Source organism: Zonotrichia albicollis, chromosome 11, assembly GCF_047830755.1.
Source record: "Zonotrichia albicollis isolate bZonAlb1 chromosome 11, bZonAlb1.hap1, whole genome shotgun sequence".
Classification (NCBI taxonomy): domain Eukaryota; kingdom Metazoa; phylum Chordata; class Aves; order Passeriformes; family Passerellidae; genus Zonotrichia; species Zonotrichia albicollis.
Window position 1 is genome coordinate 2,473,395 of NC_133829.1, and position 18,590 is coordinate 2,491,984.

Genomic DNA, 18,590 nt, shown 5'->3' on the forward strand with positions numbered 1-18,590 from the left:
AGTCACTTAGGATAGCGTTAAAATCAGGAGCACAGAGGTGGGACAAGCCAGGCTGTTCTGCGTTCCTGCGAGGTTGCCCCAGTGAGGGGAGGCAGGTGAGGGGAAGGCCCCTGATGCGTCCCTGAAATCCCTGGAGCTCCGTGAAGGGAGCCCTGGGAAGTGAAGGCGGCGAGGGGAGATGCGTGAGGGGCCTCTGGTGACAGGGAGCGGACACCCTTGAGGGGTCTCTGGTGAGGGAGACGCATGAGGGGAGAGCGGTGACGGGAGACTCCTGAAGCAGCTCTGGTGAGGGGAGACCTGTGGGGCTGCCTCAGTGACAGGAGAGCTGTGAGGGGGCACCGGTGGCGGGGCTTCGGTGTGAGGGAGCTCCGTGAGGTGGCACTGGTGAGAGCAGCCCTGTGAAGGGAGCCCGTGAAGCGGCACCAGTGAGGGAGAGCCGCGAGTGGGTTCTGAAAGAGAGAGCTCCTGTGAAGGGAGAAACGCGAAGGGGCTCTGGTGAGCGAAACACATGAGGGGAGATCTGTGAGGCTCGACCCGTGAGTAGGTTTTGAGACGTGCTCTGTGACGGGAGCGCCGTGAGGGGGCTCCGGTGAAGGCAGACCCACGAGGCTCCCTGCACACTCCCCGCGGGTCCCGGGCGCGGACTGGCCCCTCACGGAGCCGCCCCCACCCCTCAGCCCGGCCAGCGCTGCCGGCGCCCCGGCGAATGCGCAAGATGGCGCAAGGCGCTGCCCGCCCGCCCCCCGCCCGCCGGCGGCCCCGCTCCCTCAGCGCCGCCCCCCGCCCGCCCGGCGCGGCGGCGTGTTCGCGCCGAGGGCAGCACCGCTGAGAGCCGCTTTTCCCCTTTTTTCCCTTTCCTTTTTTTCCCCCCCTCTCCCGCCCGCCCCACAGCTGGGGGTGGTTCTCGCCTGGCCGCACTCCCTCCTCCCCTCCCTCCCTCTCTGCCGGCGGGCTGCTCCCTCCCCGTGGGGCGCAGGGAGGCGAGCCCGCCCGCCCGGGATGCCATGGCTCCGCCGGGCTCCGCGCTGCCCGCCTGCCTGCTGGGGCTGCTGCTGCTTGTCTGCCGCGGAGGTAAGAGCCGGGCTGGGCTGGGGGAGCGGGCGGGAGCGCGGACATGGACCTGCCGCCGCCGCGCCCGGCACCGGCGCCGTTCCCCGCGGCCGTTCCGTCCGCCTTCACAGCACTTCGCGTCCCCTCATCACCCCCGAGATGGCCAGGGGCATTGCTCGTCCCCTTGTCCCTCGCCATCCCTGCCGCCGGTCCCGTTTCCCCTCGCTCGTCCGCGGTCACTCGCAGTCCCGCACTCTGCCCTTCCCCGTGGCTCGGGGCCGCCGCGGGGGCTGACCGGGGCCGAGCAGCTCCGCGTGTGCCGCCGGTGCGGCATGGGGGTCCCCGCGGGTCAGCGTCCCTCCGCGGGAACGGGGCGCGTTCCTCCGGGAGGGCGAGCAGGGGTCGTGGCTTGGGGCTGCGGAGTCCCGCACGCGCCCATCCAGCGCCTTCATCCCCAGCCCATCCCGAAGTGCTCCCCAGGAGCTGTGCTTCCAGTTGGAAGCCCCTTGTGCGGGGGGCTCTGGGGAGGGACGGTGGTGTTTGTGGAGCCCGAGCCCCCGCCGCTGGCGCTGGGGAGGGGTGTGGTGGCTACCGGGGCAGTGGCGTGGCTGGCCATCCACCCGTGCCCGGATCGTGAGAGCCGCCGGGATCGGCAGCGGGTGGGAGCGGGAGGCAGCGCCCGACGGACGCGTCGCGTTCGGACAGCAAAAGCTGTGATAGCGAGAGATGTTGGGAGACAAGTTGCAGGGATGAGGGCGAGCAACTTCAGACCTACAAGTATATTGTGCTCTCCTGTAACGCCAGCTCTGTCCGCATTGGTTGTAGCACGGTCCACCTGGCCGGACTACAAAAAGAGCTTTCCCTGGACCTACTGTGCACATGTCCTGCGGATAAATGACAGTGTTTTTCTTCTGCTGGTGATGCATGGGTCTAATCTGACAAAGATGCTGTTCTGCAGCAAAACACCCGTGTGCGTCCTGTTCTAGTCTCTCTTTAACAGCCTTCTAGATAAGGAAAAGTAGGAACTGAGCAACCTGGGCTAGTGTAAGGTGTCCCTGCTCATATCGGGGGGTTGAAACGAGATGGTCTTTAAAGTCTCTTGCAATCCAAACCGTTCTGTGCTTATTCTATTAATTATTTTTAAAAAGCCCTGTAAGCAGCCCAGCATGGTTAGAGGGAGAAAAGTGTGTCTTAGATTTATCAAAGATTAGCTGCTAGGGTGTTTAGAAAGCAAAGCTGTGGGTTAGTCGTATCATAAATCTCGCCACGTGGTCCGTAGCAACCGCGCGAGGAGGAGAAGCCAGTGGAACTCGCGGAAAATAGAAATGATCTGTGAAGTGGATGTAATGAAGCAGGTCTTGTTATTGTGTTAAGATTCCTGAGTAGTACAATGAGGATGATTTAAAAAGTTTGTTTTGTTTTGTATGGTTTTTTTCGTTTTTTTTTTTTTTTTTCTGACGGAGGAAAGCGAAAGAAGTGAATGCTTGAAAGCAGAACTTTAGCAACTTGAATTTGCGGCTGGGTTATCGCCTGCTGCTGTCCAAATTGCCCCGTGTGTTTGTTTATGCTGCGCCTCGGCGGGTCAGTGGCTCCTGACTTCGGGGTGTGTTTTGCTGGCCTTGCTGAGGAGTGTTTGGCTGCACTTCCAAAGTTTTTTGGTTCTGACGGTGTTTCCCCCCCTCCGGTGGGTTTGTGTGCTCTCGGCGCGGTTTACAGCGAGGTACGGTGTTTGTGCGCCCTGCTGAGTTCAGTAAACGCTCCCGCGTCAGTGTCAGCGGCGGAGCAGCCTCGCCGGGGATGCTGTGTGGGAGCAGTGCCGCGCTCTGCGGGACACGATGCTCCGCTCCCAGCCCTGTGCTTTTCGAGCTCCCCAAAATGCTGCTCTGGCGACTGTGCACCAGGCACTGGGAGCTGCTGGTCAGCCCGCGGGAGTGGGCTCAGCAGCGAGACAGTATTTTCTTTTTTTTTTTTTTTTCTCTTTTTTTCTTTTTTTTTAATTTCCTGGAGCTCTTTGTTCTGGGTGGTGGACAGCTTTTGTCTGTTATTGCTGAGCCCGGCATTCAAAGGCAGGCATAGGATACGAGAGGCTCCCCGGCTCTGCTCAGTAACAGCCTTGGAATTAAGCGTCGTCATTTATGTTTAAGTAGGCTTAACTTCTAAATTATTGAAGCTATAAGCTTTCACTAATTTCTACTCTGTATGGCTTTGTTGTCTTTTTTTCAGACGAAAAAAAAGGATTGCTTTCTACTAAATTGGTGTAATACCCTGTCTTTTTTCTTAATATACATAGAGAGTATCAGGTATCATTTCCCCAGTAACGCTCAGAGACTCGGTATGAAATTCAAGCCCACGTTTGGGCTTCGTCTCTCTCGGGAGTTCAACAGGAGAATCTCAGGATGTGGTTTTCCCGCGTGGAGGCAGCAGGCAGCCCATGAAAGGGGGCAGGCATTGCACAGCTGTGTCAGTGTGCACCACCTTTGGGACCTGTGCTCAGGGCAAGGCTGGCACAGGGGTGTGAGTGTGCAGCCACCCGTGCTCGTGGCACTCAGGCACCTGCTGGGGCCAGCAGGGTGCCCAGAGTGAACTTTGGAAGTGTATGAAGCCAGGTGAGAGAGGGGGCAACAGGACAGGTTTCTCCCCTTCTAATCTGCCCCACCACCCCCTGAGAATGGAGTTAGAATTATTAAGCTGTTGTAATTGTGCTTCTTGTGACCTGTCAGGCTCTGGATCTGGCCCAGAACAAGTTCCCATGCTCGCTTAGGAGCTTGCAGAGGGTTCCAGGGGAGAGGATCTGGGCAGAGAGTCCCAGATGCAGGATTACAGCCTGGCTCCCCATCCTCTCCATCCTGTTCAATCCCAGGTTTGGCCCATGTGCTGTCAGCTTGGCACGGGCCAGCATGGTTGAGCTCAGCAGCAGCTCTGCCTCACAGAGAGCTGCAAAACTGCTCTCATTTTATCTGTGCAAACAAGAAGGTCTTTCTCCCTCTTTCTGTCTGCCTGAACTTTTTTAGTTATGATTTCCTTATTTCTCAAGGGTCCTGTGTCACAGTGTGTGAAGTGCCAAGCAGTGACCCCATGCAATGCCAGCCCTTGCTTCATAGACCCTTACACTATGCTCCAAAGCCATGTACTTAATTTTGCAGCCTGCAGCAGATCTGGGACAGAAGATGCTTTTTTCTTGGTTCCTTTTCCCCTACAATATTTCATGCTTTACACTCCTGGCCCATGATATTGTCCTTTTATTTAACTAACAAAACAATGCAAGAATCTACCTCTGCAGATTAAGAATTCCCATTTGAATCAATTGTGTAACATTAGTCAGAAACAGGAACAGTCCATTCAAAATTATTTTGAAATCACAAACTTATTTGAACTTTAGTGGAGCTTTTAGTTTTACAGAGTTTAGAAACTAATAAATTATGTAGCAGAGCTCATGAAAATCTACCCGAGTCTGCTTATCCAAAAGAATATCCAACATTTTGGTTTTGCAAGAAAATAAAAATAATTGTTTACACATGTTCAGGAGTCATTGGCAAGCTTATAAAACTGATGGTTAAGAAGGCGAACATGTCAATAATTGCACTTTAAGAGACGAGAGAGGCAAATAGGCGAGTGCAGGAGGAAAGCACAGAGCACACTGATCTGGCCCTGCTGTTGTATCAGATGTCACCGTGGTATCGCACCCTCCACTCGAGAGCAGCCCAGTCACTTAACAACCCAGACCTGCTCCGTGTTGGTAATTTAAAACCAGAGTTTCAGAGCAGAGTCAAGGATTTGCTGCCTGGTTGGTTTTTTTTTGTTGTTGTTGTTCTTGCACATGAGATTGTGTTGATGAAGCTGATGGCAAGTCAGGGGATGTGGGTCGTGGTGAATGGTTCTGCTGAGCTGTGAAGATGCTTTTGCAGAAGGGTCGTTGCTGCTGAAACCTGAGAGCAGTGAAAAGAGAGAGAAGAGCTCGTGTTTCAAGGTGCTGGTTTTGGAGCGAGCAGGGATCCGTGCAGTGCTCAGCTCCTTGAGAACAGCAAGATGCTTTCCTCCATCCTGAATTTCAGGGTGGGAGGTGATAAGGCAAAAGGGATGGCAGGGAGGAGAGAGTGCTGAGTTTGCTTTCTGTAATTGTATTGATACTAATTGTATCCCCTGGATACAATTAAGAGTTTCAAAGTTTGTCGTGTGCACACTAACTTTGCTGCAGAAAGACCTTTCCTTCTCTTCCCTTCCCTTTCCTTGTATGCCATCCCAGCCTGCCAGAACTCAAGCTGAAATTCAAGGGCTGTGTTGGCTGGTGGAGTTTGGCACTGTGATGCCAAGGCACCTGTGGCTCCTTTGGCAGCCTTGTGCCATCCTGCCAGCCACCATCTCTGATCCGTGGGCACTGTCACTCACTGAGTGGCCAGTCCATTCCCTGCTGGCTCAGTGCAAGGGCCCGGCTGTGGGGACAGCCCCTCCCTGATGCTTTCCTGCAGGGTCAGGGAATGAACCAGCTGTTCCCCTGTTCTGTGTTAGAGCAGCCTTGGGAGCTGAAGCCTGCGGGACTCTGGCTCTGGCACAGCATTTCCCATCTTGGCCGTGCCTTTGCTCTCTATTTGTGCATGGTTGTTCCCTGCTCTGTGTTTGTGCCGCTGTTGCCCTCTGTGGTGAGGCTGTGATCTGGTCAGGGCTGTGAAATACGTGGGGAATGCAAATAACAGTGCATCCTACCCATGGCGTGCTGCCATGCTCTCAGGATGCCTGGCTGGATGGAGCTGCTGTGGGTAATTAGCTCAGGAAAGGTCTTTGCCCTTTCCAGCTATACCAACAGGTTTTATCCCGCCTTCTTTAGATATGGGGGAGCCCACAAGGATTGGGGCTTGTCCTAGAAAGGCTCTTTGTGCTGTGAGTGCTTCCAGAGTGTTCAACAAGCGACCTCCTGGGAATTGCTCAGTCTGGTCTCAAACATCTGAAAATTATTTGGGGCAACTTCTTTGGCTCTTCATGCTCCTTGCCTTCCTCAGCTAAACTCGGTGTCCCCAGTGAGGGCAGCAATGCTGGGTGTTTTTGGGTTCTCTGTCAGGTGGCTGAGAAGTTGTGTTATCCCTCTCTGTTAGGAGGTCAGGGACCTCCTGCAATCGTTTAACGAGTGGATGTGGTTTATGCTCCCTGATGGAAAAATCGCTTTATATAACCTCCTGTCCAAAAGGAAAGGGAATAAAAAATTCTGAGCTAATAAACTTTACTGCCAGCAAGATGTGGGGCCTGTTACAGCCTATTCTCCTCTTCTTTAAATGTAAATTTTCTGGATGCCCTAAAGAGCCAATTTGCACTTTACTGCAGTGCAGTGCTTTTCTCCTTAGGGTCTGGGTCAGGCTCAAGGAGATTTAAGAGGGCACCAGCTGGATTTTTAGGCTGCCAATTTCATCAGCCTGAAGCTTGTTATAATCTGTTGGAGAACATCTTTCAGGTCCATATATCTCTTCCTTCCATATCCTTCCATTTGCAGAAGGATTTGAATGAAAAACAACCCACCACTGGAAAAACAGGAGCTATTTTTCATGTTCATGGCCCAACCTGCATCCAGGTTTTTGGTCCAGATACTGACCTATAAAATCCCACTAAAAGCCTCTGGTCATGCCCATCTTCTTTTGACTTTATTGGAGCAGCACTGGAGTGGTTCTCCTTGGTGGTGGTTATGCTGCTGATTAAGGCTGTGTTATGCTGGGAATAAACACAATAAATCAGAGGGGGCAAATTTGTGCTGATGTGAGGCAATTTGCAGGTGGATGGCATGCTGTTGGTGAGATGAGGAAGGAGCTGGTGCTACCTCAGTCTCCCCAGCAGTGCTCGCAGTGATGCTGCACCAGGAGAAGCGGGGTGGACCCAACTACTCCCACAATATCTCGCCTTGCCACAAGCTCAGAGCGGGCTGTTGGCAGCTTATTTCATCCCTCTGTGATTAATGTTCCCTGTCTAGAACAGGAGTAATAATACAGGCTTCATCTGTCAGGACCACGTGCTCCCGGGGCAGGGATGGCCCTGCTGGCTGCGGCTCTGGATGGGCTCCAGGAGGATGAGCCAGGGTGTGACTGAGGTCCTTGGCCATGGATGGCACCGCTAATTAGAGCAGTCACATTAGTCACTGAAGCACAGGAGGGGAAGCCAAAATCATGTTTCCCAAATGGAAAAGGACAATACAGGGGTATAAGCAAGTTCTTTTGAAACCCTGAATGTGCATTACAGTGTCAAGTAAAAAAATAATTAAACTTAATTTTATTTTAAATGTACTTCAAAGTGTCTTTTAAGCTTCCCATTAATTTGAAGTTCTTTCTCTCATTGCTAAATAAATCTCTTGGTTCAAAAGCACAAGTGCTAATTGGTTTCTCTGAGTATGCCTGGCTTGCTTGATCAATAGGGGAAGTAGTTTTTGTTAAATATTTGCACATATAGTCACATATTATATTGCTCAGGGAGATGGTAAATGTTTCTCAAAAGGAGACTTGTAGAATGAGGATTCCAGTAATTTTCTTGTGGCCTTTATGTCAGAGCTAATCACGCTTCCTCCCTCCATCCCTTTGCAGAAGCAAAGCAGTTTTCCCTCACGCGCTGCCGGCGTCGAGACACGCGGGCTGTTCAGCTGCCTGCCCGACGCCCCGGCTCCAACTGCAAACTCGAGCTGCCACCAGCAGAGCTGTACAGTTCCTGCCTCGAGCAGGGACTGCCTGGGAGCCATGCTGCCTTGCAGTCTGTTTTGGGAGGTACCTGGGATGTTGTGTGCGATTAGAGGGGTTTGGATACACAGCCAGCTGTTGGAGAGGGATGGGACTTTCAGACTCCCTGAGTGAATGTGCACAGCCTCAGCAATTTCCTTGCTGTCTCTCAATTAATTGCACTTTTACTATTTCCATGTGCCTTTGGAGTATCATTTACTTCCAACTTTGCAGCATCATTTCTGTGCCTCACTGGTAACTGCAATCAGTTCTTTATGCTGATGGAATTGGGTGGGTTCATCTCTCCCACCATTATCCCATTCCTTATCCTGTCTGTGCTCTCCCTCTGGCTCCTCTGAGCTGATCTCTAGAGCAAACACCAGGAATCTTCTTGTCCCACTATGGAGATTCCTCTGGGAGCATCTGTCCCTTTGTCTCTCATCCTGAGCGTCCTGGGAAAAAAGGGCTCTGTGTTCAGAGTCTGCCTTTGAGACAGAGAATAAACAAAGTTTGGCTTCTCCCAGATCTCCAGGTGGGGTGATCTAGCTTCCCCCCATGCATCTGGTTAGTTGGTCACCTGGCCCTGAAACTCCAGGAAGGAGGCAGCAAGATTTCTTCAAGGTCTGATAAGCATCCCATGAGAAAAACCCAAGTTAAGTTGAAATTTGGGTGCTTCTGGACACTGCAAGGTGTCTACAGGTAACAAACCAGTTGCACAGTGCCACGCCTCAAGGCACAGTCCTGCTCCTGAGTGCAGCCCAAGGAGACCCAGGAGCAGTGCCTGTCCCCACTCCAGCAAGTGTCTGAGGAGCCCAGTCCTAATCAGGAGCATCATCACTCCTGCAGCTCGAGCAGCCTGGAGTGAGGATGCAGACCGAATGTTTATGGAGGCAAACATGATTATCTCCAATCACAGGCCTTAATGATGGTTGTTATAATGACAGCAATTGTGGGAAGGGCATGTAATTATGTTGATTCTTCCTTTTATTGTACATATAATAATAAGCTGTTTTATCTAAGAGTACAGGGGTGCTGGGGGAAGATGGGGCATTTATTTAATTATGGATTTTTTTCTGATTGCACATTAGGCTAAATCCTGAAATCTTCAATTTTCTGGAGTCACAAGTCCCTCTTGGCTCAGCATCAGGATGGAAGGGTCTTTATCCTACCTAACTCGCCAGAGGACTCACACAGGGAATGGGGCCCCAGCGTGGTGTTGAGACTCTGGCCACTTTGCAGAAAAATGCAGAGCATTCATCTAATTCCTTAATTTTCACAAAAAAAAGTAATTGATGGGTTTGTGCTGGCTGCAGTCTGACTTGCTGAGAGGACCCCAGGGCTATCTCATAAAAAAGGAGTCACAGTGAGCGATAGATCACTGAGATGGCTGGAGCTAGCCTGACATTTTAAGACTTAATGGGTTAATAAAGTGTGTGTTTTAGGTGCCTGTCACTAAGTGGGGTTTGTCCATTCCTTGCACACACTCATACCTCGTTGGCAGTACCTTTGGCCTGGCCCTGCAGTACCACTGCTGTCTTTGTCTGCTCCGTCCATCTGCCTCGGCTCAGGTTGCACTCAATGTTTATCCCCCGTAATCCAATTTAAGTTGCCGTAGAAAGCAGTGGGGATTTACAGAAAGAAAGAAAAAAAAAATCTCACTGGGTTTGCAGAGCAGAAAAGACAGGCTTTTTTTCTTCTTTTTCTTTAGTGTAACTGCCTCTTCTCATCTCTGTTATTCTTACTATGCATTAACAGTCTGCCCTCCACCCTGCTTTTGAGCCTCGTGTGGGGGGATCCTGTCCTTGGTGGGGTCTCTATGAGGGACAGGTATCACAAAGCCTGTGCTGTGGCTGGTGTTTGGCAAGAGATATTGCTTGTGTGCATCCCAGTTCTGTGAGTATCTGTGGAGTTGGTTCCTCTGGGCCTGTGAAAGAGGAAAGAAGCTCTATGACAGGTTGGGAAACCCCCACCTTGAAGGGCCAGAGGTGAAGTGAACTGTTGGAAAGGCTCTCTCCGTATTTGGATGAAACTGTAGTTTTCTTACTCTGTTGTAATTTCTTCACCATTGCTCCTCTTTAAAAAAACCCAGTTCACCTCCATCCCTTCATTTACAGCCTTCAAATATCTATGTAACTCTCCTTTCTTGGTCTCTTTTTGTCTTTCATGTCTACATGTATTTTGGCCAATCTTTAAGCAATAGTTCTATTTCTGTCATCTTCTGTAGTGTCTGATCATGGCTACAGGGCAAATCGTACCCTCAAAAGGTGTGCTGTGACCAAGTGAAGCATAACGTGCCAAAGACACAGCGTTTAAATGCTCTTGTGGCAAAAGAAGTAAATTAGGACGTATCTGTGTCATGGGAAGTGAGGGTTTGCCTATTGTTGGTACAAATTCTGCAATAACTTATCTCTCGTGGACATCGTTTAGCGTAATTGCTTTGCAAGAAACCTTTTGTGTGGCTGAGCCGGAACATTGTGCATTTGTATTTTGGTGCTTAACTTGCTCTTCATTAAGGGCTGAATAGCACCATGCATTGCCTGTTACAGCGTGAGGGAGACCAAGGCGACAGAAGGGCGCGGTGTTGCGTGCGAGAGGCAAACAGCCTCCTGCTCTGCCAAGCGCGAGAAGTGTCGGGAAGATGCCGGTGGCAATATGGTCTGGATCGGGAGCTGCTGATCCCCCCCTCACCCCGCCGGCTGTGCTGCAAACGGGTCTGGGGCACGGCACAGCCCCTCTGCCTGGCTCTGTGGGGAGAGGAATGGCTTTCCAGCACTGCGTGCACTTCTGGGCTGGGAAGGGATGGTGCCCTATGTTTGTGCAAGTTTTAATTGTTGAATGCTGCACACCTGCAATGGGAGGTGAAAGGCAATTCTCAGGGCAGTATGGAGTGGAGCTAGGGTTTGGCAAGCTGCTGCAGGGATGTGCCTGCCTGTCCCCTGCACTGGAGCCTCCAAAGGCAGCCTCGAAGGACTTTGCCTGTGGTTGTGCTTTAAGAAATTGCACCTCGAGGTTCAGAGCCTCTTGGGAGGCAAAGCGTGCCTGTGGGTTTTGTGTTTCTCAGAAACACTTGCACTTTGTAGCACATTCCAAATGTTTCCATCATCCTAATACCTGCCATAGCAGTTGACTCTTGCTGCTGCTCCTGGACGTGCTGCTGACTCTGCCCTACTCTCTTCATTTTAGATTTTGGCCGTTCCTCCGAGCTGGCGTTCGTTGTGGAGCCTAGTGATGACATAGCTGTGCAGGAGCAACCCTTGATCCTCTACTGCCAGGTGGAGGGCATCCAGCCCATCACCATCACGTGGCGGAAGAATGGCGTGATGATCGTGGACAGTGAGAACGCCTTTATGTTGGCCAACGGGTCTCTCTACGTCTCCCGCTTCCAGAGGCTGCGGGGAGATGGGTCCTCGGATGAAGGCGAGTACGACTGCATGGCACAGAACCACTACGGGCTGCTGGTGAGCCGCAAGGCAAAGATTCAGGCAGCAAGTGAGTACAGACAGCGTCCCACCCCCACCTCACAGGGCAATCCCACAAGGGGCACTGGCTGTGTTGGGAAACAGGAGGGCAGCATGGTGGGTGCTGGGTTTTCATGGAGCGGGGGTTAAAGAGAGGGAAGAGAGAAAAACCCTGGAGATGGTGTCAAAATCTGGCTGGCATCTAATCTGTGTAGCTGTCCAAATGTGAAAGAAGAGCTCATGAGCTTTCTTGGGTAGAAAACTAAAAGCCACCTTCCAACAGCGAATTCTCTGTGTTGGAGGTGTAAGTTACATTAAAATCATGTGGTGAAGTAGTCTGTGGTTTGTGTATCTGCTGCAGTGAGTTTGGAAGCCTCTTTGCTGTGCAGCACAGCTGGGCTCTGCTCGGCAGGCAGCACTTCCCAAACCATAGGCAAAGACCTCCTGAAGGTCATGGTATCTTTCATTTTGTTATTTAATGCTGGCAGTGTAGAGGCAGCAAGGTCTTATTTACTACCTGGTGTGGCAGTGCCTTTGGGGGCAAGGCTAACAACACCAGACAGATTGTCTAATGGGGGAGCCTGGAGGAGGAGAGAGATGAAAATGCCAGTGAGGGAATGAAATTTAAAGGTGGGGGAGGAAGAACTCCAGGGCAGGCTGTGACTCCAGCTCTGCACGCTACCTGACATTAGCCCGTTGCTTTGCCTGGGCCAGAGCAGTTGGGTCCTGTTGGATCTCCTGGTTCTCCCTTCTCAGCTCTGGTTGCTGGTTGGTGTTTGTCCCAGGACTGACACCCAGCAGAGCTGGGGGGTCTGTAGTGGCTTCCCTGTTGTGTTGGTGGCTTTCTTTGCCCACAGACTGTCTGGGGGCTCTGGGAGTGCAGCCACTGATCCTTTTTGCATTTAACCGGAAGCTGCTGCTGGATGTAATTTCTATGTGAGTGTGAGGATGGGTGTGTGGTACAGCTGCGAGACCTGACAGAACGCTGGTTTGTTAAGTTTTGCTGAAGGGTTCTCCAGCTTGTTTGGCTACTGCTCTTCCTTCTGTGCAAGCAACTTACTAATGCTTCTGTTGCAATTGCTAATATCACCATGATTTTTTTGGTGCAAAGCAGGAAAAGTCTAAGGCAAAGTCTGGGGCTGAGGTCTTGTCTGCCTTTCCCAACCTGGGGGCCTTTTGGAACGCTGCCGCCCGCTTCCCGCAGTGCCAGGGCCGGCTGGCAGCCCACCAAGGGAACACTCCAGCCCTTGTGTATAACAATTCCCGAGTACATGAAGTGGCCATCTGCAAACCTAGCTTTTCAGGAGTGTAAGAAGTGACATTGTCCAGGAGCCAAGGGCTTTGGGGCCTTGCCAGATTAGCAGCTGGATCTCAGACTTGTCAGTCTTGTGGTGCTAAACCTTGGAGCACTTTTGGTGAATGGCTCTGGCATTTATGAGCTGGAAGCCGACTCATGCACAAGCACAATGCCAAACTTCTTGGACCTGTAAACTGGAGACATGAGAGCCAGAGGAATTACCTTTGAGATTGTGGATTGTCAATAAACACTGTTATCTTGGCTCCTGCATCAATATGTATGTGATGTGCTGTGTGTCCCTGAATAGCGTTTCCTTTTGTAGCCGTAGTTTCACATGAATCAAAATGAAAAAGGGATCGTGTTGAAAATGCTCTGGACTCTATTCTAGCTTCAGGCTTGGTTTGTTGCCAGCCCTGAGAAGAGGTCTGGGTGAAGCCAGCACAAACAGGCCCCCCCCCCACAAGCCTTGATGCCACAGGTGCGTGCAGATAATGGGAATCAAACAGGATGTTGTGGGTAAATGTAACCTGCTGCTCAGGGCAAGCTCCCCTGCTGTGCCTGAGCCGCAGGAACACACACTTGCACTTAGGAGTCTGCTTAATCGTAGATAAAATCTCCTGAGAATGAATCACAGTTGTACCCTGGGCCCCCAAGTCTCAGGGTGGTTATACACAAGAGACAGTGATTTTCCTTGCTCCAAGTCCCAATCAGCAAGTCGAAGGAGAAGGGTAATTATCCCCATTTTAGGGACTTTTGCATCGAAGGAATGGGTGCTGGCTGCCTGGAAGGGAAAGGGAAAAAAAACCCAAGTGCTAAGCAGACCTTTGCAGAGCAGAGTAAATACTGCCAGTGGGTAAAACCTCATCCCAGTGCTGATCTCTTCTTCCCTCTGAGCCTGACATCTGAACACAAAAGCAAAGGAGAAATAAAAACCTTTCACAAACAAAAATCTTGAAAGTTGATCAAGGCCATGCTACAGAGGAATAAAAGAGATCTGACAGAGCGGAGCCCCTCGAGAGCTCTGTTGCACTTTTCGCTGTCTTCAAAGGCAGGCTGTTAGTCTCGTATCACCGTTACAGACCCCGGCTTTGTATTATTGCTTGGAATATAATCTTCTTGGCTTGGAGGAATGTACATATTTGCATTCAGGAAATGTGGGCTCGATATCATATTTTTATGTTTCAAATTTACTTCAACACTTGGCATTGAGTAAAATTTAACTGGAAGAATATGCTGCTCTCAGCCACTGCGCGTGAGCCCTTGATGAGCTCAAGGTGCTAGCAGTTTCCTCACCAAGAGGGCACATCTTAAACCCTTCCTCCTAAAAATTAACTCATTAAATTGATTTCATTAAATTCTGGGGTATTTCTGTATGTCACCATTGTTAATCAAAGATACTCAGTGGAAGGAAGCAGACCTTGGGTGGTTTGTGGACTGGCTGGTCAAGTGCTAAAAACACTGATAATATTTTTGTAGTGTAACTTTTTTTTGAACAAGCACAAGTGTGCAAGAAGCCTACGTGTGACTGAGCTGAGCAGGGAGGCCCTCAGCATTTCTACCCTCTGCCTAACACCCCAGTTGGAATTCTTTCAGTTGCTGTTTCTGTGTCTGCTCAAACCCTGGTGTGTTAGTTTAAAAGGTTGTGGAATGCAACATGTTTTTATAATCTGATCAGGTTATTGAATACAGATCCTTTCTGTCTCTCAATGACAGTTCTGTAGTTTCGCATGACTCCGAGCTGTCTTAATTAAAATCAGTTTCATATCAGAGTGTTCTCTGGAGGCACGGCTTGGCTGGGTTTTCACAGGTCTCTGAGGAGCTGGATTTCCCCTATGCATGCCAGAAGCTGAGCATGGTTTGGCTCTCTGTGGATGAAGATACCCTCTGAGCAATTTTAACATCCAGAGTCCACTCCTCAGGAAGGTGGGCTCCCGAGAACACACCCACCTTTCTTCCCATCAGCACCCTTTGCTTAACTTGGCCTCACTTGCTCTGATTCTGTCATCTCGTGGCATTTCCAGCTCTTTTTGCCAATGCTGTAATTTGATGGACCTGGCTCCACATCATCATAAATCACAGCCCAGCCAGTGGAGTAAGACCCATTGATTATATCACTCAATAACAAGCAGTTACCACTAATTGGAAATCACCATCAAACTGGGTATCGGATCAGGCTCTGCACGTATCCAGCCTGACAGTAAAAATTTTCCCTGTTTCATCTGATGCTATAATCCCCCCACCCCAAAAATAAAACAACAAACAAACAAACAAAAAACACACCAAAAAAATGAACAATTGGTGCAATTTACACCCAATTTCCTGAAGTTTGGTGCATTGGACCTGCCCTGTATTTGAGGTACTGCAGGACCTGATAATAACTCTGGACAGATCTGAGCTTGTAAAGGCATTTTCTTCCCTATGTCTTGCTGCAGGGTGACTGGTTTGTAGTTAAGCATAGCAGCACACATCCCTGTGCCCTTCTCTTCTCCCTGACCCCCTTTCCTTCTGCATCCTGTCCCAAATTCTGCTCCTGCATCCCACTGTGTGTGGCTGTCCGTGGCACTTACCCTGCCAGCAGGAGGGCAGGATTGATAGCTTGGGCAAGGCAGATGCTGTGACTCCTCTCTGCATTGATCCCTGCACGCAGCAGCAGCAGCAGCTCCCTCACCCAGCCTGGGACAAGCATGCTGTCCCACAAACACACTGGCCACCATCTTCAGGTCATCAGCAAGATACAGAAGTGGGGAGGGCTGGTGCATATGCAAACTTGCAGGTTGGTTTCCCTGCCAAGCTGTGTAGCTAGGGGAGGAGGTTGGGAACCCAACAGGGATTTTAAAGCAGCAAAGATCTTCCCATCATTTCAGCTCCTCTGCACAGAATATATTCAGGGTTTAACCTGCAGCCCCCTTTCCAGGCTCTGGGGTGGTGGGAAGAGCTGCTGAGCCCAAATAATGGCAGCATTTATAAGAGTGTAGAGACAAGAAGGAAGTCTAAAAGGATTAGGGAGAGACAAAGGGGGCTGATTATTTTATGGGTCACAATACAAGGCATTAGAGTGAGATCACAAAGGGATGTAATTACAAAAGAAGGCCATACTGGGGGGGATCAATCCAGGATTAGAGTGGGAAATGTTTTTACACAGTTTTGTTCCACTCATTATGAAGTTAGCATTTTAAATTAAGGTTTAAATAAGGTGGCACCAAAGTTGTCACCAAGGTATTTCCTGGGCAATGCCACTGTTGGGATGCAGATTGTGAGTCTCAGCTCAAAACGTCAAGGCAGACCTTAAACACGTGGGTTTGCTGTTGGTTTCTCTTGTGCCTGTGCAGTATCTGTGTTGTCAGCAGAGCCCTACCTATGGCTTGTGCTTAGGACTAATTAACCTGTTTTTGCTGTTGGAGGTGGAATGCTTTTGTGACTCCTTGTTTTACTGGTGCAAAATGTGCTGGAGGTAAAGGTCTGCCCTGGTGTCAGTTACAGCTCTGGAGACGTCTTCCTTTTACTCCCAGGAACTTTTTTGCTAATGGTTATTTGAATTTTCTTGCAGTTTAACTCTTGGTGTTGTGTGCCAAGTTTCCTCCATCCATAAACTAGATTTTTTTCCCCTTTCCCCCCCTGTTGTGGCTCTGCTCATATTTATTGCCCTTTCTTCTCCAATGCTTAGCAGAAGGGCTCAGCCCTAATGCCAGTGATGTTTCTATATTGTCTGTGCTTTGAGTGCTTATGGCAAGCCCAGAGCAAATTCCTGGCTTGCAGCAGTGGGTCTCAGAGGGGAAAAATACCCATGAGGAATTACTAAAGGAAAAAAATGAGAGCAAAAGAAATTAAGTAAAGCAGAAACACTGTGAGAGGTTTCCAGGAGATGGATATGATGGGTGAGTGGGTTATTTCCCTCCATCAGCTCTTTTGGCTGCCCCTAGGACATGCTGGTTCACGTGATGCTGCCTCTCACATCTATACTGTTGCAGTACAGTTGGCCCTGTGTGTGCTGCAAAACAAATGTGCAAATATAGGAGTCACCAGGGGAAAATTGGAGATTTGACTGGGAATTTTAGTAGATTTGCAGGATTAAAAGAGTTTGTCACTTACCACCCACTGCATTTCAGCGTCTGCATGTAACAGCCAGGATTCATCCTGAGACTTGAGCATATTATAAGACCATATTTCTTTTGGCTGCTCATTTCTTAGCAGTGTGATAGTTATTTAAATATCATCTTGCACTTCTTTCCAAGGCTTCTAACGTGGATGCACCAACCTTAGCTCCGGCAGCGTTATCTCTCATATAGGGGCTTTGCACTGCAGGCAGTAATGTCACTTAGTCATTTATAGAAAGCTCAGGGGAAATATATCAGAAGAATTTCATTAATGGCAGCACTGTTGAGTTATTTGTCTCAATTAACTCTTGGAGCACAGCTGAGGAAGTTCTGACATCTCTGCAGCCTGCACCTGCAGTATGAGGCAGCTCTCTGCTTCTTTTTTAAGGTGGGTTGAAGCTCTGTGATACCTGCAAGGGCAGTCCTGTGGGGACAGCACAGTGCCCAGCCCTGTGTGCCTGTACCCTGCTCATCCCTCTGCCTGCTGCTCTGCTCCAGCCTCTCCTCAAAGTATTGGGCCACTCTCCTGAATTATTTTCGTCAGGAGGGCGGGTCTCTGGTTATATGGCTTGCATTCTCATTTTGCCCTACAAGGGTCCCAGCTGGCTATGGTGTGGCCAGTGACATCCATGTACCTGCTGTGCCTCAGTTTCCCTTCTCTGAGGCCAGAATGCGTTTACAGTCAGTGCCGTGATTTGCACACTCCTGTGAACACCTGGGGGGCCAAACTGCTGCTTTGTGTTTGTCAGGGACCCAGGTTAGCTGGCCATGGTGTTTCACCTGCACTGTTGCTTCTTTCTGAGGGGTGCACAGTGCTGGGGCCAGACTGGGGCCCAGGTGAGAGAGGAGCTGCTTTTCTGCCATTGTTCATTGCCAAGACTGTGAGTAGGAATCAATTTTGGGGAGCATTTCACCAGAGCAATCCATGCTTTTGATCTAGTGAGTAACCTTTGAATGTTTGGGGTCTTTGGGTGCAGTGTGATATGAGTGAGGTCAGACTTCACAAATCCCTTCTTATGGGTGAGTCCCTGCACAGGTGCCAAAGCTGCTTTCCCAGAGCTGGCAGGATGGGACCTGGGAGGGTCATCAGCCAGAGCTTCCTGACATCAGGGGATGCTGGATCTGACTATGCACCTCCTCTTCCACTCTGGTTTTAGCTTTAGCCACCATGGCAGCCCTGTTGCTGGGAAGGGAGTCTGCTCCACTCCTCCTAGGCACAGCATATGGTTTTCAGAGAGGTTCTTGCTTTAAACCCAATTTTACAGTTGGGTTGACTGAGGCAAAAGGAGGTCAAACGATTCGCCTGAGGTCACCCAATAAGTGGCTGGGATTAAATCTCAGCCCAGGACGCTGCCCGTTCCCAGCGCTGGCTGTGCTGGCCGGACCAGATGGCCTCTGAATGCGGCGTCAAGATCCTCAGCTTTTCCCCCACCTCATTGTTCTCCATTGTGGGCTTCTGAATGCAGGACCTTGAAAGTGAGAGTCATTTGGATTTGCTGAGTCCAAGTTATTCTGTTTAATGACATGGATTTGCAGGAGAGGGTTTAAACACACTGTTTGCTACTGAGGTTGGAATTTTGAGAGATTTGCTCTTTGCTTTGGTTTTCTGATGTTAAAACTCTGTCTGCCAGACCAGCTAAAATTGGTCCCTTACCGTTTCAGCTGCCCTGCTGCTGGTTCAGTGACTGCAGGGCTGGCCTATCTTTGTACCTGGGCAGGTTTCTCCATAGGTCTCTTGGGTCCTGATCCCTGGTGTAATTCTCCAGCACCACAGCTCTCTGGTCTGTTTGTGCAGTTTGTGTCTTCCCCCTTAGCTTGGTTCTGGGATCACAGAAAGGGGTCCGTGCAAGGTGCTGCTGGATGGACAGTGTCATGTGTTTACCTGTGTGAATCTGCAGACACTTGTGTTAGCTCTGGAAAAGCAGATGCTGACATCTCTCTCCTGATCTGGTGTCTGTCCCATATGCCACTCCTGACAGAGGCCACAGATGAGCTTAAAGCAGAGCTT

The 18,590-nt window shown here is 50.3% G+C and overlaps 1 protein-coding gene across 1 annotated transcript in view; it reads left to right on the top strand.

The window, feature by feature from the left end:
* The first annotated feature begins 761 nt into the window (after positions 1-761).
* Positions 762-18,590, top strand: part of IGDCC3 (immunoglobulin superfamily DCC subclass member 3) — a 100,220-nt gene continuing 82,391 nt past the window's right edge. Inside the window, exons 1-2 of the mRNA XM_074549155.1 lie at positions 762-1,071; positions 10,917-11,222. Of these exons, the coding sequence (XP_074405256.1) occupies positions 1,005-1,071; positions 10,917-11,222 (373 nt within the window). The 5' untranslated portion in view covers positions 762-1,004. The remainder of the gene's footprint in view (positions 1,072-10,916; positions 11,223-18,590) is intronic.